This window comes from Sciurus vulgaris (genome assembly GCF_902686455.1).
Source record: "Sciurus vulgaris genome assembly, chromosome: 17".
NCBI lineage: Eukaryota > Metazoa > Chordata > Mammalia > Rodentia > Sciuridae > Sciurus > Sciurus vulgaris.
In genome coordinates, this window is record NC_136478.1 from 327,981 (window position 1) to 349,455 (window position 21,475).

Below are 21,475 nucleotides of genomic sequence, written 5' to 3' on the forward strand. Positions count from 1 at the left end.
TCTCCTTTTCAGAATGGAATGTTCACCCTGTACTGTTGGTATACTGGACATATGTAATGGTGTGTTGTTTTTTTAAACAGTTTGCCTGAGTCTCAGAGGAACTTTGGATGTGGACATGCTGGGAACCCATAGGATTGTGAACGCTAGGCAAGGGCTCTGCCACTGAGCTATTCTGAGACAGGGCTTCACTAAGTTGCCCAGGCTGGCCTTGAACTTGCGATCCTCCAGCCTCGGCCTGCCAAGTAGCAGGGATCACAGGCATGTGCACCACACCTGGCAGCACCTTGGGCTTCTGAGCAATGCTGGAACGGTTGAGACCATGGGATTCTTGGGGACAGACTTAATGCATTTTGCATGATGAGACAGACACAAGTCTCTGGGGGACCAGGATGGATTGTTAAGGTCTGGATCTCGAACATCCCCCATGGGCATAGTGTTGAAGGCTGGTCCCCAGCTGGTGATATTACCAATAGATGGTAGTAAGTTTAGAAGGTGATGCTTTGTTGGAGAAGCAGGTCGCTGGGGGATGTGTTGGAACGTGTCTCCTCTCTGCTCCCGGCCACCTCAAGGTGAGTGGCTCTGCTCTGCCACATGCTGCACACCATGCTGCTGCCTCACCACAGGTCCGATGGGGCCAAGCAACCATTCCCAGAATAAATCCTCCCTGCTTTTGTCTGTCTCAGGTATTCTGTCACAGAGATGGGAAGCTGGCTCACACACCTCCTAAGGGAGAGCAGAGACAGGCAGGGTGCTCTGCTCCTCCTGGGAACCAAGGTGCCTTATCCCAACCTGGACATCCACCCAGGGAGGGGAAACTGCCAGTTCTCACTCCTGAGGTAGTGAACTGGAAGACAGACCTGGAGCCCTAGCACCTAGAGTCTTCTGTCCTCCCTGCTCAGTGAGAAGACCTATCCCCTGTCCCCTCCCTGTCCCTCCAAGGAATCCTGAAAGGAACCGAAGGAACCACCCCCACCACCCAGGGTCTTAGAGTGAGCCTGGCCCCAAATGAACTGTGGGGCCAGGAAACCATGTATATAAATATAGAGGCTGTGTGCATTTATTATATAAAGGCATCTACGTATGTATATATGTACATGCACAGCTCAGGAGCACGATGGGGGCCGTGCCCCAGCACTGGGAGCAGAGCCTCGGCCTGGTGCAGGCTGGAGCCTGCTCCCTCCCTGGAGGCCTGGCCACCCTGGGCCATCACTGGAAGTCCAGAGTCCTGTTGTTGGGGATGTAGAGGGACTGCGTCTGTCGGCTGCGGCGAGGCGTGGCATTGAGGACATCCACGCTCTTGCGGCTGGAACGCACGACATCGGCCACGAAGCTGGTGCAGTCACTGCAGACGTCCTTCAGGGTGCAGCCGTGGGCATAGATGTGGGGGAACGCCTCCTCCACACTTCGCCACTGTGGCCCCTGCAGGGGTCTGGGGCGGGGTGGGGGTCAGGAGAGGACTGTCAGGCAGAGAGCGAGCAGGGCTCAGACACCCCGCGGGCCTCTGCAGGTGCCCAGGCTGCCCTGCTGCCCGCCCCTCCCCTTCTTCATCACAAACCCACAGGGACTTGGGGGAATCAGCATGCCTAGCAAAGAGCGCCCCAGAGGGGCTCCTGACAGGAACCACCCCAGTTCAATTTCCATCTCTCCACCCTGCTCCCCAGCCCTCCAAAGCCATCTGAACTCCACCTCCAGAGGGCGTCCTCACACGAGGTGAGGCCAGCCCTGCCCCGCTCCCAGGTCCCTGCCATGCCTGACCGCTGCAGCAATACCAGCACCCAGGCAAGGGAACACACTGGAAGACGTCTCTTCTGGGCACTGTCCTGGCTTTGGCAGCCGGTGCCCTCTGAGGACTCTCAAAACCCAGGGTGTAGACAGGGATGTGTGCACACTTCTTAGATGGCATCTTCATCTGCAACACAGGGAGGCGTGGCAGGCCCCACAGAGTGCCTTCTGCTCAATGGGACAGACTTCTTAGGGAGTGGGAACTGTGCCCTTTTATACCAGGAAGGGTGCAGTGTCGGCCCTAGACACAAATGGCGCTCAACACTGGTGAGGGGGAAGCTGGTTGGTCCTGTCGAGGGTGGGTCGTGAAGAGAGTCTGAAAACGGTGGGAGAGTCCCTCCTCAGCGGGCTTGTCTCCAAGCTGAGGCTGACAGGGATGCTTCTGAGCGCCACTGTCCCCCTGGTGCACGCCAGTATGTCACCATGTAACCAAAGATCTGGCACAAGGCACTCCTGGGGCAGGAGTGTTCAAGAGGGGCAGCCTGGGAACTCTCACCACTTCCTAAAATGCCTACCCACAAGTCCTTAGAAACAGCAGGCAGGTTTGGAAAGTGTAGGGCAGGGTTCTGCTGGTGACAGCGAGATGCCTGTGGGGCTGGGATGCTGGGTACACGCGCCAGATGGCAGAGGCCCACCCCGCTCCCAGGGACCCTGCAGACCCCAGGAGATCCTCACCTTCATGCTACAGGAAGTGCAGACGGCTCTGGAAGGGAATGGAGGAGGCAGTAAAGAGCCAGGAAGGCACAACTGCCTCCTGGGCCCTGCTTCCCGCCTGACCTCTGCAACTACCCAAGTCATCGGCCTGATACCAGGTGGCTCCGGGTCTTTCACAATTCACTCCTGTCTCTTCCTCTTTTTCTCCTTGGCTCCCACCTAGTGCCCTTCAGCCCCTCAGTTTGTCCTGGTGCGTCTGACTGGAGTCTTCATGTATCTTCTGCACTGGGGTGTGCCAGACCCACCTCGCAAGAAGCACAACAGAGCATAGCAGCCTCCATGGAGGTGCTCAGTTTCCAGAAGCAATGAACGTGTTTGTAGTCTCATGCCCAATTTTAAAAGTAAAGGCTTTCTTGTAACAATTCAAACACTGACATTACAATTTAGCCCACTAACAGAGGTGATCTCTGTTAGCAATACAGCCTCCATCCTCCAGACTATTCTAGACAAATAATAAAACATACATAATATTTTACAAATGAAAACAAGGTACTGTGTAAACTATTCTTTAAAGAAACACCAATGACTCTTCTCCATATTAACAGAATTTGTCTACACTTGTTTTCTAAAACAATGTGCAATGTTCTCTGGCATGGATGTCCTAAATTAATTTTCCATCCACAAACCCCCGGGTTGGGGCTGCAGGTGTGGCTCAGTGGTAGGGCATTTGCCTAGCAGGTACCAAGGCCTTGGGTTCCATCCCCAGCACCATATTGAAAAATAATAACAGGGGTTGGGGATGTAGCTAGCTCAGTGGTAGAGCACATGCCTAGCACATGGGAGGCACTGGGTTCGATTCTCAGCACCACATATAAATAAATAAAATAAAGGTCCATTTACAACCAAAAAATATTTTTAAAAATTACAGCCAGACACAGTGGTGCACTCTTATAATTCCAGCAACTCTGGAGGCCGAGGTAGGAGGATCACAAGTTTGAGGTCAGCCTCAACAGCTTAGTGAGTCTCTAAGCAACTTAGCAAGACTCTGTCTCAAAATAAAAAATAAAAAGGACTGGGGCTGTGGTTCAGTGGTAAAGTGCTCCTGGGTTCAATCCTTAGTACCAAAAAACAAAAAACAAAAAACAAAAAACTTCACAATACATTGTTATTAATTTTTTTTTTTTTTTTTTTGTATACCTGGTAATCTGTGATTGGGTACCAAAATGTTTTTTCTTGCTGGGTGCAGCATGTTTTATTCCTATTCTTTTTTTGTGTTTTTGTTTTTTGGGGGGCCAGGTGGAACTGGGGATCTGAACCAGGGGCATTTAACCACTGAACCCCAGCCCTTTTCATTTTTTATTTTGAGACAGGGTCTTGCTAAATTGCTTAGGGCCTTAAGTTGCTGAGGCTAGGCTTGAACTTGAAATCCTCTTGCCTCAGCTTCAGTTGCTGGGATTACAGGCATGCACCACCACGCTCGGCTATTCCTATTCTTGAGCTGTGATCTGGGAAACTGCTAAGATATTGGAAGCAGTTTGGTCCTTTCAGGTATTGCCATATGACTTGTTAGGCCTGGAGCAATGCTGAATCCAGTGACTTATTCTACATCTGTGTGGCACGCAAGCCCTCCTGCCTTTCCACCTAGTGCTTCAGAGTCACAGCGTTTCAGTCATAGCCAGTGGACACAGACAAGAGTCTTGGCCCTGTGCACCACGTCACTGTGCCTTTAAGTCTGTGTGTGCCCTGCACACATAGTGTGGGAACTGAGCCCAGGAGAGCTCCACCTGGAGACACACCGCTGGAGCTGAGCCCAGGAGAGCTCCACCTGGAGACACACCGCTGGAGCTGAGCCCAGGAGAGCTCCACCTGGAGACACACCGCTGGAGCTGAGCCCAGGAGAGCTCCACCTGGAGACACATCCCTGCCCTTTTGTTTTCACTTTTCATGTTGAGTCAGAGCTTTGCTGAGTTGCCCAGCCTGTCCTTGAATCTGCAGCCCTCTTGCCTCAGCCTCCCAAGTCACTAGGATCACAGGTATGTGCCACCCTGCCTGGTCACTGATTCCACTGAATCTTTAGGACACGGGTAAGTAGACTTCTATAAAGAGCAGGACAGTAACATCTTAGCTGTGGCTAAATGAACAACAAGGCAGTGAACTGCTCTGGCTGTGTTCCAGTGAAACTCTATTTACACAACAGGCAGGGAGCAGATCTGGCCTGCAGGCCGCTTGCCAATGCTAGTGGTAGGACGGTTCTTTCCCCAGTTTCAGTCATCTCCTTGCACCCTCTGCTGGCTGCTCAAGGGGGCTTCTAGGGGTGCTTTCTGTGCTGCTGCCCCCTCTCAAGGACCTGCCCTGAGAACTCCAGGCCTGAGAACTCCACTCAGCCTTGTCCCCTGCCCTGAGGAGACCCTGGCTCAGACTCCAGACCCAGACACTGCCTGTGTGTTGCCAGTGTCTTGAAAACCACTGTTTCACATCCTGTGATTACTTGTTTGTGGATTTCCAGCCAGAAGGTGCCTATTCCCCATCTGGGCTGAGAGTGGGAATCCCTTGGCTATTAAAGTTTCAGTTAATTTAAATACCACTAAAAATGCCATTCCTCAGCCTACTTTTTGCCCAGAACTACCTACCATCTTCAGGTTATCAGCCCCAGGGGTGGGGGGCGGGACACAGAGGGAGGAGGAGAGGCCTCACACGTGGCCTCCTGGCCTCTAGAAGCCAAGGAGCTGCTGCTTTGGCACTAAAGCATGCAGATGTGCATGCAGAGCTACAGGAAGGCTGGCACTGTGGACATTGAGGGAATGGTGCTGTTGAGAAGAAACACCCAGAGTTCCCAGGCTAACCTGGGAGGGTCCAGGGCTACCCCACCTCCTGCCGGAGCCATTGTAACAAGCAAGTGGTCGAGGGCAGACTCCTGCCCAGAGGGCTTCTGTGTGTTGGGCATATTGGGCTAAGAGCCCAGACAGCTTCCTGAAACACGTGAAGGAAAACGATGTCCAGGGACGGGTCCCTGGTTCCATTAAAGCCTCAGCCTGCTGTGCCCAGAGAAGCCCACGGTGAAAACTGGAGGAGGAGCCTGAGCCCCACAAATCCACCCAAAATAGGTGCAAAGTAAAGAGACGCCTGTCTGGGGGCGGGCATCATCAGCCGCCCTAACCAAGCTCAAGGACCCCACAGCCATGGGGTGTGACAGCAGCCCGCCATCACAGGGGGCTGCCCCTGCTTGTTAATCTGTAGCTGAGTGCTCCGAAGGCTCACCTCTTGCAGAAGAGACAGGTAGGCGGCCAGGAGAACAGCGAGAACTTGGCTCGGCAGCAGCAGCAGATCTGTGAGGGAAGGTGCACTGCGGTCCAGCTGCGTTCACCACCCACTGAGGTCTTGCCCAGTGCTGGCTGCCCCCGGGGCTTCCATCAGGAGGGATCCCACCTTTGGCTGTCCCCAGGCTACTACCTTGCCCCTCTTGAGGCTGCTGAAGAGCTCCTTGTCCTGGGCAAACTTCTCCATCTCAGCCTTCACCAGCACACGGCGCACATCCACCACCTCCTCCACCGTCAGAGCCAGGCTTTCCACAGGGTGGCTGAACTCCTGTGGGACGGGTCCTGCTCATTCAGCCCCAGGGAAAAGGCCTCTCGAGCAGGGGCCCCCGCCAGCTTCATCCCTTCCCTGGGGACCCCCTTCCAAACATTCTGGCGGCTTTCTGAAGCACACAGCTCCCATCTTCTCCAAGGAGGCTTTGTTGTGTCAAGACTCACCCTGCTGGCTCCCAGCTCCCTGTCCCCAGCCCTGGCTGGCCACATTCCCCAGGTCCCCAGTTGTCTGCAAACACACACCCTGGGTTGATCAAGACCACAGAGTCCATCTCAAATCTCTCCTCCCCCCCTTGGAAGCCTTCAAACTGAGCTCTCCTTCCTCACCACTGACCCTGCGGCAGGTGCCCCAGCCACCCAGCATGGCAGAAGGGAGCCTGGGCTGCCTCCCGGTGCTCAGCACGGAACTCTGCGTGGAACTGGCTAAGCTTCGCTTTTCTGTAAAATGGGGTTGCAGTTCAGCTCCCTTGAGGTAATACATACAAAGCCCTTAACCCAGTGCAGGGCACAAGGAGCTCAAAATGCCAGCTGTTACTCCCAGGGGCCCAGCCTGTGAGGTGCCACAGATGAAAGCTGGTGGTGCTTTATGTATCAGGTTTGCAGCAGGCTGTCCCATATGGGGCTTTCTGGCATGGGGAGAGCCCCTGGGGCCCTGCTTTCTTTTCCACTTGACCCAGGACCTCTGGCTTCTGGTTCAGGTTCTGTTGCCAATTGCCTGTGACCAGGAGTTCTCATGTCAGGTGCAACCATGGCCTGTGGGCAGGGGAAGCACAGTGTGTGCCAGGGCAAGACTGGAAGCCACCAGGCTGTGATGTTGATAGGCAAAATTTTCAAGAAGCACTTCCAGGATTTCAAAGCTGAATTTTAAAATATGTCCCTGATTCCCGGACCAAGAAGTGGTTCCTAATTCCTCTCCCCTTGGGAACAGGCTGGATTTGGTGACCCATACGCAATGAACAGTGAAAGTGTGTCTGAGACCTGGTCATCAAATACACTGCAGCTTCCACCTGGCTCTCTCGTGGACCACTTGTTTGGGGGACACAGCCACCATGTTGTGAGTATGCTCAGGTGGCCCCGAAGTTCTGAGTGATATGGAGCTGAGACTGCACACCCACAGCGAGAGGAGTTGCCTGGGCAGCAACTCTGCAGCCCCCAGACAGTCTTCAGATGGTGATGCAGCCCCTGCCGACAACCCAAAGGCAGCCTTGGAAGACACTGCCAGGGGCCCACTGGGCTGCTTCATGGTCTGACCTTCAGGAGCTGTATGGAATGACAAATGTTGATTTCTTTCTTTCTTTTTTGGTGCTGGGGACAGAACCCAGGGATGCTCTACCACTGAGCTATACCCTCACCTGTTCTACATTTTTAAATATTTATATATATAAATATGATATATATTTTATGTGTGTATACACACACACACACACACATTAGGAATTGAACCCAGGGATGCCTAAACACTAAACCACATTCCCAACTCTTTTTGAGAAAGGTTTTGCTAAGTTGCTTAGGACTTACTAAATTGCTGAGGTTGGCCTTGAACTGTGGTCCTGGGCCTTACCTGAGATTATAGGTGTAGCCCCTACACCTGACAATAAATATTGATTTTTAAAAAGCCAAATGGAGGTAACTTTTGGAGGGATGTGGCAGTAGGGATTGAACCCAGGATCTTGCACATGCTAAGCCATGCCTCATCATTTATTTGTTTGTTCATTTACTTATTTATTCAAATTTTTTTTGGCACCAGGGATTGAACCCAGGGCACTTAGCCACTGAGTCACATCCCCAGCCCTTTTTACTTTTTATTTTGAGACAGGGTCTCACTAAGTTGCTAAGACTGGCTTTTTTTTTTTTTTTTTTTTTTTTTTTGGTGTCTGTCCAAATTTGCTTTATTATGAGAAATATCATCACAAGGCATTAATGGTGGTCATCTTTAGAATTATTTGTTCAATATGTCTCCCCATTAGGATTCAATATGTCTCCCCATTAGGATGTAAGCTTCTGGCACATAGATGGTGCTCAATAAATATTTATTGAGTGAATAAATGAATTCATATGAGGGTATAACATAAGCATCCACCTTGGTTTCAAGGGAAGGGAATGTATTCTCAAGGGGGTGGGTGAAATTGAGTCGGAGGGGTGAAGGATGATGAGAAATTAGTAAGTGCAGTGGAGAAGAACGAATGAAATATGAGAACACAAGGAAGAACCACCTAAGCAAAGACTCTGAATTGGAAGAGCACGGTGCGTTCAAACATCCAGAAGTAGCCCAGTATCATAAAGTGGGCGTGGGTGGGGCACCCTGGACTGAAGTCAAAAGATTACAAAGAGCTCATAAACCACTCCTAGGATTTGGAACTTCATGGTAACAGCCATGAGCAGACTTTTAGGGGTTCTCAGCACAAGTGTTTTCTGACCAAAGAACATTCCAGCTGCTTTGTGGAGAATGCATTGGAGCCTGGTGCTGTGGCAATGAGGAACACTGCTAGGAGGTCCCTGGGTCACCTGGGAGAGAGAAGGTGGTGCTCTCGTCATCAGGGCGCCCACAGAGACGAAAAGAAGCTGGTGGAATCAGGGGGCTTCTAGGAGTTAAAGGACTTGGAAGATGAGGGATGTGGGGTGGGAGAGAGGACGAAGTCCTGATTCATCTCGAGATTTCTGGTTTGAGGGTAAGACTGGCTTTTAACTTGCAATCCTCCTGCCTCAGCCGCCCATCACTGGGATTACAGGTGTGTGCAGCTTGAGAAGGAATTTTAAAGATTGTTTTAGTTGTTGATGGATGTTTATTTATTTATTTATTTATACGTGGTGCTGAGAATTGAACCCAGGGCCTCACGCATGCTAGGCGAGTCCTCCACCACTGAGCCGCAACCCCAGCCCAAGAAGGAACTTTCAGTGCAGGGTTCGATGACGAACGCCGCGGGGCAAGCGTCGGCTTCCAGTACAATCGACAGCAACGCCCTGCACTGACACAGAACACCTGTCCTCTCCTGGGCGTCCTGCTGCCACCCACACCTGGCGGCCCTCCACACTCCCGGTGCCCCAGCTCCCAGCCCTGCCTTCCGTCACTCGCTTCCTAGAGTTACACACTGTCCAGGTGGGGGCCTCGGGACAGCTCTGCACCAATCACATCAGACACGCTCTCAGCTGATGGACCGAGCCGGTGGCAGTCCTGGGCAGGGGCAGGGTCTCATCTCTACCAACAACATCTCCTTGGCACATATGTTGCCCTGAAGGCCCGGGGTGCCGGGTTCGGGCTCATCACTGCCTTAACTCACACCAGAGTCACCCAGCAGGTCCCTGGTGGTGCTCTGACCTTGGGGTCACAGTGCCAATGTGCCCCAGGAGGTGGCAGCAAAGACCAACCTCCCAGACAACACCAGTCACACAACCAGAGGCTTCAGGAAAAAAGCCAAATCCAGTCACACCCCAGGAATGCAGCCTGGATCTCCAGAGCACCAGGTGGTGTCCAGTCATCATGAAAATTCACTCAAGAGGCCCCCAAGGGGCTTGCCACTCACCAACCACAGGTGCCTACTGTCTGCTGCAGAAGCCTCAAGTCTGTCCGCCGAGCTCAGTTTGCTGAGTTGTGGGGAGCTGGGGTCAGGCGGGCAGTAGACACTCACAGGACAGGAACCTGTAAGAACATAGGCCTGTGAGGACCACCTAGCAGGAGTACTGCTGTGGAGGGCCGTGGATGAAGGGGTTGTTGTGCCTCCACAGGTGGGGTCCATCAAGCTGAGTCAAGTGGAAAGCATGTCACCAGTGTGGGGACCTGTACCAGGGTCCATGCTGTTCAGAGGCCACAGGGACCCCTGACAAGGCAACACTGAGAGTGCATGGTTCAGCGGGCAGTCTGAGCACCGATGGGTACACACAAGAAGGGTCCTCCTGCCCACATGCACACTGGGGATTGGGGGGCAGGAGAAAAAGAGGACAGCTGGCAGAGGGAGAGACCTGGGCAGAGCGCGGTTCAGCACTGGCCTGGCCAAGACCTCCTGACACTGGAAAGGGAAACATCAAGACCAGGGGATTGTCCTGAGAGTGGCCACAATGCTGCAGGGGTCCTCGGGTAACCATGCAAGCCACAAGGAGGCCTGGCCATCCCTGAGGGCTGACAACCGATACTCTGACAGCTGTCAGTAGAGCCCAGCCTTTCAACGGAAGAACTAACCCTGCCTGCCCAGTAAGCACAGTCCAGTGCTCTGTGCTCCCCAGCGGGAAAGGAGCCCATGGGAATGGTCCATCTGCCTACAAGGGATTCATGCTTCTGTCGACAGAGGACTGGAGGGCTGGCCAGCATCTGGCCAATCAGCTTCCTTGCTATATCCCAGTGTGTTAGCTGTTTTGAGTTACCGTAAGGCTGGGGGTTAAGTTCTTTAGGAAATGTTTTACAATGAATAAAACGTCCTCAAGTGAGAAAGGGGTGCCCGTCCGTGGTGGGAGACAGAACACCTTCCTGCAGGCACCAGCTCTGTACCCCACCTGGGGAGCTGCCTGTCGGGAGGGCATGGGACTGAGGCGCCCCAGGCAGGTCTGAGGGTAAGGGCAGGCAGGAGGTGAAGTGGCACTTGCCCTGCTCTCGGGCGCTGGGCCTCCAGGTGTGCACACTGCCTGCTCGGGGCCGGGGTTGCTCCATCCCTCCTGGGGGCTGCGTGGCTGGCTGCAGACCAGAAGCCATTTCATTCCGGAGTTGGGCCAGGTCGTGCTCCGAAAAAGAGCGATCTCGTTTCAGCGCCGCCTCCCCACAGGGAGACTCTTCTTCCTGCAGACACGTCAGATAGAGCCCTGTGCTGGCCATGATGCTCCCAGTGCCTCCCACCTATCCCTGACCAAGGTGCTGGACCCAGGGGTGCTGCTGGGTCCACTGACACATTGTGCTGTCCTCTGCCCACTGCTGACCCTCCCATCTACCGGAAAGTTCCTGGCAAGTGCCTTAATAACCAAACCATTCACGGAGGCCTTTGGAAAGTCCTAGAGAGGCCAGACCTGTGCAGGAGAAGGATGAGCCCTCCCAGAGGGCCACCATGGAGCCATCTCCTGACCTCCTGGGAGGGGAGGGCTGCGCACAGAGGACAGCAAAGGTGCCAGCTTTTCACATCAACCAGGGACCGATCAGCCTCCTGGCCGCAGATGATGGGCCACACCTATTTTCACCCTTCTTTTGCTGCAGGAAGAGGTGGTCTTAGGCCACTGTCCCAGTGTCCCAAGGACCCTTCTGAGCTACCGAGATGGGGTACGGGCCCTAGGCTCCCCTGCCACCCCTGGCTGGCAGCCATGGCAATAGATGCCCCACCCAGCAGCCCCTCTGGTGAGCCCCGCCAGTGGCCCCTCTGGTTCTCAGGAGTCTCTGTGGGCTCTGACCTCAGATGTGGTCATCTCCTCCATCTCGGCTAGAGTGGGTGCCTTGAGCAGGACTCGGGGCCGCGGGCGCTGCACGCTGCTCCCAGCATCCGGGACAGACAGGTTGATGCAGGAAGTGGACTTGACATCCCCAGAACAGGCACTGAGGATGCAAGGCAGAGAGCCGAACCCTGGGAGGCAGGAGGCCAGGCAGATGGGATGTGAGCAGGGAGGAGGCAGGCAGGACAGGCATGGCAGCCTCGCAGGCACCGTTCACAGAATGGAAGACTGAGGGCTGGTTGGCCATGACCAGTGGGACACCCAGCTGAGGGACAGTGCTGGCTGGCCTCTCAGCAGCACAGCACAAGGACTGCAGAGTGTCTCCACTGCTACCAGGAAGATCAGGTCCCAGATGTGGGATAAATGCCTGGTTTTCCCCAACCCCAAAACTTTGCCTTTATTTTGTCTTCCTCCTAAATGTTGCAATTCATCATAGTAAAAAGTGCAGAGTGGCAAAGTCAGGTCAAAACCTAGAGCTGAAGTCAGGGCACGCTGAGCCTCCTACCAGAACTTCACAACGCCGCACTGCGTCGGCCAGCACCAACTCCCAATTTGTAGCGTGACCAGGGGGAGTGGAGGACTCTAGCCAGGGTCACTTGGGGCCTCTTCTTCCATCATCCCTCCCCTTGCTCACCATGGGTGCCCAAGCGCTGGTCTCCCACTGGGCGCAGTCTCCGCTCCTGCTTGATTTCCTCCAGGATCTTCTCATGCAGGGTCCTCTGCTTCTGTGGCAATGGGCGAAGCCTTCTCTCTGAGACCTGCAAAGAGAATGGAGCACCAGGTAGGAGGTTAGGTAGGCAGTGACAGAGGAGGGAGATACTCAAGGCTTCCAGGAGGCTTGGTGCTGACCCTCAGCCTACCAGGAGTGGGTGCTGACCAGGGGGCACTGCCTGTAGCAGGCACAGGGTGGGATGACCAGCACGATTCTTCCTAGAAGGAAGGAGGCCCAGGCCCAGCCTTGCAGCCAACAGACAAGGAGCAGAGCCTGTCCACCTCGTCCAGCAGAGGTGTGCTCAGGTCCACCTTCCAGGTGGGACACAGGACAGCACTAGGCTCGGGAATGCCCTACAGGAGGTACAGCGCTGGTACCTGTTTCAGTGGAGGCCGGGAGCGGATGAAGTCCAGGATGAGCTCATGTGCATCCTTCTTCACCCGTGGAGGGATGTCCCCATCGACCTGCCAGGAGGAAGCCCAAGCTCAGAACTGGGCTAGTCTGAGTTTGCAGGGGCTGTCTGCTGGTGCCTGGGGCAACTGGGAGGGTTCACTCAGCCCCTGACCACAGCTTGGCCTTCATATCTGTCCTCCTCTGATGGCATCAGCTCCCTGGGACCAGGCTGTCTCTAGGACAGGTACACAGCTGGTAGCCAGCTATACCATCCAGTGCTCAAACCTCTGAGCCCAGAGATGTGATCTTTTTGCACCTTGGATTCTTCTGAAAAGGAGCTTGCTAGTGCCCACCTCATAGGGTTGTTACAGGAATGAATGAACATTCATTTAAAATTCCAAGAGTAGCTGGGGTGCAGTGGTGCATGCCTGTAATCCCAGCAGCTCAGGAGGCTGAGGCAGAAGGATCTCAAGTTCAAAGCCAGCCTCACAACTTAGTGAGGCCCTAAGCAATTTAGGGAGCCCCTGTCTCAAAAAAATAAATAAAAAGGGCTGGGGATGTGACTCAGTGGTAAAATTAATAATCATCATAAAATTCTAAGAGTGGCATCCATCCATGCAAGGGCTGCTGGGTGTTCCTTAAGTGAAAGAACCCTGCAGACTCAGTTCTAGACCCTCCAGGGCCACCCCTGGTGCTCCCAACCTCCTCTCTCCCTTGTCATAACCTTGAGCTGTGGGGCTGAGGGGCCACACCGCCTTATTCACAATCTGTGTGCACTAAGGGGCTGGGTGCTCAGCTTAAGGAGCCAGGGCCTCTGGCGGAGTTGAGTGGGAGCTCAGCACACTCACCATGACCTTGCGCAGCTTGTAGTTCCTGGCTCGGATATCCTGCATCAGCATCTCAAAGGGGGTGAGCTGGAACTCAGTGGGTAGGGGGTTGAACTCTTGCTCCTGCACCTTCTTGAGCTTCACCCCGTGGCGCAGCTCCCGCATGAGCTGAACCCACAGCCGGGCCTGGCCCCAGGAGAAATGGCTCTCAGCCCCTGGCCTCCCTCGGCCCCCAGGCACAGGCCGTGGGGTGACTCTTTTGCGCCCCAGGTCAGGGGCCCAAGTCTTACCCAGTCTGTGTGTCCCAGGTTGTCCAGCTCAGCCAGTGGCTTCACCTGTGGTTCATCCTCCCCCAGCTTCTGCAGCATCTGAGACCATACATCTGGTTAGTCCAGAAAAGGTGGGAGAGTGGCAGACATGGGACATGGGTACTTCCAGCCCTGCCAGGCAGGTCACTTCCTTGCCACATGGCTATGCTTACCAGCTAAAAAGGGGACCTGTGGAATCCCCCAGGCTGTGGGGCTTGGGAAGATGCCTGGGAGAACCATGCCATCTCCCTTGGAACCACACAGGCACCTGGGTGGGCGGGGCTGGTGAGAGTCTAGCACCCATGTGGCACCTCCTCCCGTCTGACCCACAGACCCCAGGGAGGTGTGGCAGGTGTGGGAGCCCCTATCAGTGGGGAGTTCCCCATTTCCCCCAGATCTTAGTGCACACACACCTCCTCAGGGATACCTTGGCCAGCTATTGGCCCGCTCACTCTCTTGGGGCATTCACAGCTGCTTCTCCACCACCATCCCAGCAGGAGGTCACCTGGGACCCAGTCACTCAGAACCTGCAGCTGGACCTCACACAGCACAGCACACGCTAGGTCCTCAAACTGGTTGAACAGGGGTAAGTGGGTGCGGGACAGGGTGGTTGCCAGCAGGTCCTGGTAGGATAAATTCCAAACCAGTGAAAATGCCAACCTCATGGTGAGGGCCAGGAAAGGCTTTGGGATGGCCAAGTGGCTGTTCTGTGCTGAGAATCTGGGGAAAGGTGCTGGATTTGCTGCCTTGGTTGCCCTGCATCTCAGTGGCAGCCTGGCCCCTGGTCTTACTGACTCCCCTGCCCTGGAGAAGCATCTGCCCTTCAGTCCACAGCGACACCAGGACAGAACCGGTTACCCTGGTTTCACCCCAAGTTCCTTGCCAAGTGGCTCTGAGACGCTCTGGGAAAAGCTGCAGCTCAGAGCAGCACGAGGCATGCCATCCTAATAACAGTCCTCATGTGGGACCCGGCCAGCTCCAGTGGCAAAGGGCAAGAGGGTGGCTCCCCATTCTGAGCAGGCGGCTTCTGTCCAAAACGCCTGCCTCGACTAGCGCAGCTGTGTCCCACAAGGGACCTGCTCTGTGCCCCTACCACCAACTCCCTGAACTTCAGGCCAATAGCTTGACGGCAGAGCTGTGTGCTCCTGCTAAAGCAGGAACCTTACTGTCTGAGTGAGCAACAGAACACAGACTAAGCTAAAAGCTTCAGGATCACCTACTGTCTGTGGGGTGCATGGGACAGAATCCCCAGGGTGTCAAGGAAGAGTGGAGGGAAGGCAGGATGACTACAGGTACTGGGCAGGGGCTGGTGACCTCCCAATCTCAGCACGTGATGGCTGCAGGGGAGGCTGGCAGTTCAAGCCTTCTCTCCTGACCCATGGGTCAGGAAAGCTCACCAAGAACCCCTTTAATATTAAGAGGAAAGAGCACCCAAAAGAAGAGAGTGGAACCAGGAGCCGGCTCCAGGTAACTCCCCAAATACCTTCAACTCCTAAGTAAAGGAGTGGAGCCAACCTCCCGGACCTCTCCAGGTGCCTCTTCTCTCCTCTGTGGAATGCCCACAGGACCAGGGTCTCTGCACTTGGGAGACTTTGCCAAACAAACATGTGGGCTACCTTTGAGCAGCACCCGCTCCTCCAGGAGGTGCCAAGAGCTGGGAGAGGAGACTGCACACCAAACTCAAGGTCCAGGAGGAAGCAGGACAGCCCCAGAGAAGAACTCCGGCTTGGGAGCCAAGCGAGACCCAGCTCTGCCCTATAACGGCTGAGACTCCTGGCAAGGATTCAGCCTCCCAGAGCCTGCACTGCCTACCTGTAAAAGGGGGGCAACCTCAGAGAGGGGCGGAGAGCAAGGTTGGGCACACACATACCCACAGGGTGCCTCACTGAAACACACACCCCACCCCACTTGGAGGATCTGTGTGGTTCTGAGTGGTGGGAAGGGGCTGCTGTTGGCATCATGTCTTCAGAAGAAATTGGGACCTGGGGGATAGGATGGGGGCAGCAAGCAGGTCTCCCTCAAGCAAATGTGAACATGGGATTGAGGAGAACAGCTGGCTTAGGGCAGCAGGAGTGAGCTGGGAGCCAGGTGCTGCCTCCCTGGGCCTCAGCTCCGTCTCTGAAAAGCTGGCCAAGACATGTGAGGCTGCGGCACAAAGCACAGAGGAGTTGCTGTGGGCATTCCTACCAAAGTGGCAAGGACGGCTCATTGGCAGCCACCTGCTCCCCTCCTGGCGCCCGCAGCCTGCGGGAGTGAGCACCTTGGTGCCCACCGCTCACCTCCTTAGCCTCCCGGACCCGGGCCAGGAAGGCCTGCAGCTCCAGCGTCTCCACAAACAGCGCGCGGCACACGGCTTGGTAGTGGGCCTGCGCGCCCCGCGGATCGGTCAGGCGCGCGGCGCAGAGCCGCATGGCCTGGGAGAAGGTGCGCAGGGCGCGGGGGCCGCTGTCTGCCGCCTCCTCCTCCTCCTCCGGACCCCCATAGCCCTCGTCCGCCACCCCGCAGCCGCTGTCCTCGCAGTCGCTGTTGGCCATGAGGTCGATGAGCCGCTCCAGCTGTGGGCTGAGCTCGCGCTCCTCGCTCTCGTCCAGTCCCCAGTCCAGTGCGCGGTAGATGGCAAAGCCCAGCGACTGCACCATCTGCAGGACAAGGAGGGGTTGGGGCGGGGGCGGGGCGCTCCAGGGCTGGGCAGCCTTCAGGCCCCATCACAGGCAGGGAGAGGCTCAGGAGAGGGCCAGCAGCCAGATCTAGTGACAGGCAGGAGGGAGGAGCCAAAGGTCCACCAAGGGGACACACCATGGCACAACCAGGTTAGGCGCGTGAAAGGATGTTCCCTGACGGCACAGTCGTTTTGCAAAAGAGCTTGGCGATCCTGGTAATCAAATATTCGTCCAGCTGGTGTTTCCGCCCCCTCTGCAGGTGTTGAACTGACAAAGGTGCAGAAGCACAGCTGCACTCAGGGCACTCACAAGGAATGCTACCACGCTGCAAAGAGGAACCCACGTGCAGTCACACGTGCTAAAGTAAGCGACAGAAGTGGGTAGAGAGCCTGCAGGACCCACGGTCCCTTTGCAGGAATCTCAAGCGCTGAGCCTGATCCAGAGCACAGGGTGTCAGGGGCTCCCTGCAGGCATCCCCAGGGTGGGGCTACAGGGAGGTGGTGGAACCCTTAAGGGGTGGCCCATGGGAGGTCTTGGGGGGTGGCTAGGAGGGGAGAGCGGGACCCAGCCCCTTCCCTCCTCTGCTCTGTGCTCCCACCATGAGTCCTGATCCACACCAGGCCTAAAGCCACAGGGCCAGCTGTCATGGACTGAAACTCCAAAACTGAGCCAAGATAAACCTTTCCTCCTTTTTTGGGTGCTGGGGATTGAACTCAGGGGAACTGAGAGGCTCAGTGAAACCACTGAGCCACACCCCCAGCCCTATTTTGTATTTTATTTAGAGACAGGGTCGCACTGAGTTGCTTATGGCCTCACTTTTGCTGAGGCTGGCTTTGAACTCTCAATCCTCTTGCCTCAGCCTCCAGAGCTGCTGGGATTCCAGAAGTGCGCCACCGCACCTGGCAACCTTTCCTCTTTGTGATTGTTTCCGGTACTTGTCTCAGTGGTGGACTGCTGGCTGACCCTAACCCAGACATGATTAAGTTTGACAACTACCCTTGTAAACAACGGCATCTCCTCACTTACAACTTCAAAACCACATGGACCTGTTCAATGTGCAGAAATTTAACCCTAAAGATCCACACCGAGTGTGGGTGGAACAGGGAAGCACCAGGAGGGAGGGGCAAGATTCAGTGCTGGGGAGCTCGGTGCTACTCTGCCTGCTTTGTAAGCGCTTGAAATTCTCGGTAATGTTTTCACTTGTTTGTTTTGTTTCGTTTGCAGCACTGGGAACCCAGGGCCTCCAGCATGCTAGGCAAGCACTCTACTTCTGAGCTACAGCCCTGGCCCTCAACAAGCTCTTGTGTTTTTTTAAGCACATCAAAAAAATCCTGAGAATTCTCATGGTAGAGGCCCCTTGCCCCGGCACCTCTCGGTTTGGTGCAGCAGGGAATCCTCTTTCCACAGTCTGCTCCTAGGGCCTGGAGACCAGAGGTCCCGTGGGGGAGCTGGCAGACGTGACCATGAGTCTGTCCTGACACCGCGGCACCGTCTGCCCACCCTGACCGGCATGTTCCCGTGGAGGGTCGGCAATGCTCCAAGCACTGTGTCAGGCCCCTTGGCCCAGCTGAATTCGACGAGATGGCGGTGCCAATCCTGGTCTCACTCTCGAGGAGGCCTGCATTCTCTCTTGAACCTGCATCTACTTCCTCAGGGAACCTCTGCCTGTGCCTTTGTCTGGCTCCTGCTGAAATTCTTTTCCATCAGGTAAGCCAAGAACCCCGCTGGTCCCGAGTCCAGCTCCCCCTTCCCTCTGGGAACTCTTTGGACCTTTCTCCAAAGACGGCCCTTCTCCCTGACATCTCCTGGTGGCCTGCACAATGGTCTTCAGAGGCACTGACACTGGGGACATCTGGCCCACCTGAGACTTTGTGGGGGAGGGAAGCCTGGCAAATGATCATCCCAGTTCCATGGTAAGAGGATAGCAGGCAAGAGTCCCACAGCTGAGGCTGTCTGCCTCCTTCAGAAGAGCGAGGAGGAGATTTCTGAGCCTTGACTAGCAGGGCCATCACCCCTTGCCAGCCTGAAGCAGCCACAGAAGACAGATGGTTCGCCGGACTCAGTGTGCATGCTTGTAATTCCAGCATCTCAGGAGGTTGAGGCAGGAGGATCACAAGTTCAAGGCCAGCCTAGGCAACTTAGGCCCCTGTCTCAAAATGAGATGGAAAGGGCTGGGGTGAAGCTTAGTGGTTAGCACTCGCCTAGCATGCTGAGGTCCTTCCTTTTGATTTACTTAGCACTGTTAAGTTTTAAGGGGCTTTCATGCTCATTTTATGACACAGATAGAGAGGATGCAAAGCTCTCCTATGTCAGGGCTTGCTCAGAACCTGGCATGACTCACCTGCTTGGCATGGACAACTCACTGACTCGACCTCTCATCTCACAGGTTGGGGACAGAGGCACAGAAAGGTCAGGTTGCCCAACCCCTGCTTGCGAATGGCTGGACCAGGCCTGGGTCTGTTGTGCAGTGCCCTAGCCTTGTCCCTCACTGCCAGAGCAGAGGCCACTGCCTCCTGTGGGAACTTCCTGGGTCACCTGTTTCAGGGGCTCTGGCTTCCTGGGTACCCACCCCTAAGAGCCCAGGGAGCGAGGGCCTGTGCCATGCAGAGCAAGAACAGGTGTCTAACACCAGGGTCTGGGCAGGGGACAAGCAGGAGTGCAGGGTGGCAGTGGGAGGCTAGGGCAGCCGCCCTTGGAGGCCATCCTGTGTGTCCCGCTTTCGGTGGACAAGAGTCACAGACCCAGCTCCAAGCCACACCCAAGACTCTAGAGCAAAAGGCCACAGTAACCAAAGTCTAGCGGTGAGGGCACACCTGACGGGTGCCAGTCTGACCCTGGCCTGGGCAGGCCGAGCCCCTGGGGTTGGAGGGCTCCAGCAGGCACCTCAGTGCCCCTGCTGGGTGCCACAGTGACAGGGAAGGCAGGCAGAAGCTACAGTCCACACGAATTCTCTGATTCTTTTTGGCCCAGAGGTAGGTTCCAAGAAAGAGCGAGGAGCCTCAACTGCAGCTGGGCCTTGTGTGGCTCCAACGGTCTTTCTAAAGCGGACCACACCAGACAGGACAGACTGAGGGGCAAAGTCCATCTGGGCCTCCCTCCTCCTAGTGCCACGTTGGGGAAAGTGTTCACTGAAGTCCAGTCTTATCTGATAGCTGCTTCAGTGAAAGGTCTTCTGTGCCCCAAGTCATTGGAAACTTTCTCTGAAAGTAAAGAATGCTTGTTTTCCCGAAGGGAAAAGTCTGGGCGGTTGGCCAGTCTCAGGACCTCTAGCCCTGCCTGCAATTCCAGCACTGGACAGGCTTAGCAGCCTCAGGGCAGCCAGCCAGTCTGGGAACTTGTCAGTGGCTACAGGTCTTTGCAGGCTTCTTGTGTAGCCCAAGGAGCTCCAGTCAAGATTAGATGCAAGCAGCTCCTCTGCTGAGGCTAACTGCTCTCAGGTGAACTTGGGGCCTCTGAGAACAACAGCCCAGACTGGACTGTCCCCATACACAGTTCTTTGTGATATATACATATGTATATATTTTTAGTTGTAGATGGACACAATACCTTCATTTTATTTGGTTATTTTTATGTGGTGCTGAGGATCGAACCTGATGCCTCCCACGCTAGGCAAGTGCTCTACCACTGGGGTACAACCCCAGCCCCTCTTTGTGAATATTTTTAAGGCATCCTTTGGAAAGTCTTCAAGTGATAAACTACTTGGGGACTGTGGACAGCAAGGACCAGCGGTCACCAAGGAGCACTGGGCTTGGGAAAAAGAAACTATCCAGAAAATTATACAGCAGTGAAAAGGAATGTGGTCACCAAAGAGCAATGCAGATGAGAATCTGCAATGGAGATTCACACACAGTTGTTCCAGGAAACTCTACATAAGACAAGAACAGAGCCAGCAAGAAAACTGCAACATGCTGCTTAAACGGCAGTATTCCAAGGTGAGATGCACACAGCCTTGGGCAGGCACTGCCAGTTTCTGGGTTCTCAACAACAGATGTTATACCCTCTTCTGGTCTTTGTCCACTTCCACCCTGAGCATGCCTCTATGTTTATTATAAAACAGGTGTTATATTAGAGCTGTAATATAAAATAGTAAAAATAGTGCAATAATGCACCAAATCTAGGACACAGCCTCGGGGCAGGTGGGTGGAGGAAGAAGTGGGGTTTGAGTTGTGGGGTGGGTGGGGATTCCTTGGTGTGGGTCATCAGCTGGTTTTCCTGTTTGCCCCTGAAATCCACACCCAGTCCCTAGCCTTGTGCCCTGTGGGGCCAACCAGGCAGATGGCATCATCTGCTCCCTCTTGGTGAGTAGCATCTCCTCCCTCACTCCTGCCTCTCCAGCTATAGGACAGGACCAGCCCCAGGGCCCTTGCCACCCTGCTGGACCCTACCTGCCTGTCCTCTGTGCATGGCTTCCTCATCAGGCCCTCTGGGTATTGTGCCTATCCTGTCTCACTGAACAACTGCATAACTTTATATGCATTATAGTTCACATTGCACAACACAGGTACATGTTAACATGTATCAAATCCTCTTTAAAATTGTTTTTAAGTACCTGAGCTTCTGAGCTGGCCAGAGACATCATCACGGTTGTGGGCTCTGAAAGAAAAGATAGAAAGTCAAGGTTACGTCAGCAACTTCAGGACCCAAGACGAGCTGTCCGCACTTCCCCACAGCTGCACCCCTAACCCTAGGACCCAACAGATAGGTGGCTCCCCAGGGCTCCCACAGCTGCAGAGGCCCTCCTGAGGCCCGTGGCATGGTGGGGCTACCCACACACCCCAGCTCCATTTCCCTGTAGGGAAACAAAGCAATCCTCCAGATTCTCCAAAGGAACTCCAGAAAATTCATTGCCACCTGAGTTGCCAGGTCAGACACTTGCCAGGCCCATCATGAGCCAGCTCTGGGCGGGACACATAGGTGCCAAGGGTGACAGTCCCTGCCTGTACAAGGATGGTGGCCCCTGGGGAAGGCAGACCCCCCAGTGTTCCCCAGTGACTGCTCAGGAGAGTGGTCAGCAGGGGCCGGTGAGTGAATCCAGTCCCTGAGGGGTCCAGGCTTGGTTGGAGACAGAGGGGAGAGGAGGGAGCAGCTCAGGTAGGTGGTGTCTGCAGGCAGGACACTGTGGTCTGAAGCAAGAAGTTGTAATGGTCTG

At 54.9% G+C, this 21,475-nt stretch overlaps 1 protein-coding gene across 1 annotated transcript in view; it reads right to left on the reverse strand.

Moving 5' to 3' along the window:
• Positions 1 to 1,019: 1,019 nt before the first annotated feature.
• Positions 1,020 to 21,475, reverse strand: part of SPIRE2 (spire type actin nucleation factor 2) — a 28,824-nt gene continuing 8,368 nt past the window's right edge. Inside the window, exons 2-15 of the mRNA XM_079119164.1 lie at positions 20,876 to 20,919; positions 15,946 to 16,305; positions 13,649 to 13,726; positions 13,380 to 13,544; positions 12,516 to 12,602; positions 12,061 to 12,184; positions 11,388 to 11,557; positions 10,599 to 10,788; positions 9,545 to 9,660; positions 5,887 to 6,021; positions 5,695 to 5,762; positions 2,458 to 2,485; positions 1,794 to 1,909; positions 1,020 to 1,429 (exon numbers count right to left, since the gene is read on the reverse strand). Coding sequence (XP_078975290.1) covers positions 1,207 to 1,429; positions 1,794 to 1,909; positions 2,458 to 2,485; positions 5,695 to 5,762; positions 5,887 to 6,021; positions 9,545 to 9,660; positions 10,599 to 10,788; positions 11,388 to 11,557; positions 12,061 to 12,184; positions 12,516 to 12,602; positions 13,380 to 13,544; positions 13,649 to 13,726; positions 15,946 to 16,305; positions 20,876 to 20,919 — 1,904 coding nt within the window. The 3' untranslated portion in view covers positions 1,020 to 1,206. The remainder of the gene's footprint in view (positions 1,430 to 1,793; positions 1,910 to 2,457; positions 2,486 to 5,694; positions 5,763 to 5,886; positions 6,022 to 9,544; positions 9,661 to 10,598; positions 10,789 to 11,387; positions 11,558 to 12,060; positions 12,185 to 12,515; positions 12,603 to 13,379; positions 13,545 to 13,648; positions 13,727 to 15,945; positions 16,306 to 20,875; positions 20,920 to 21,475) is intronic.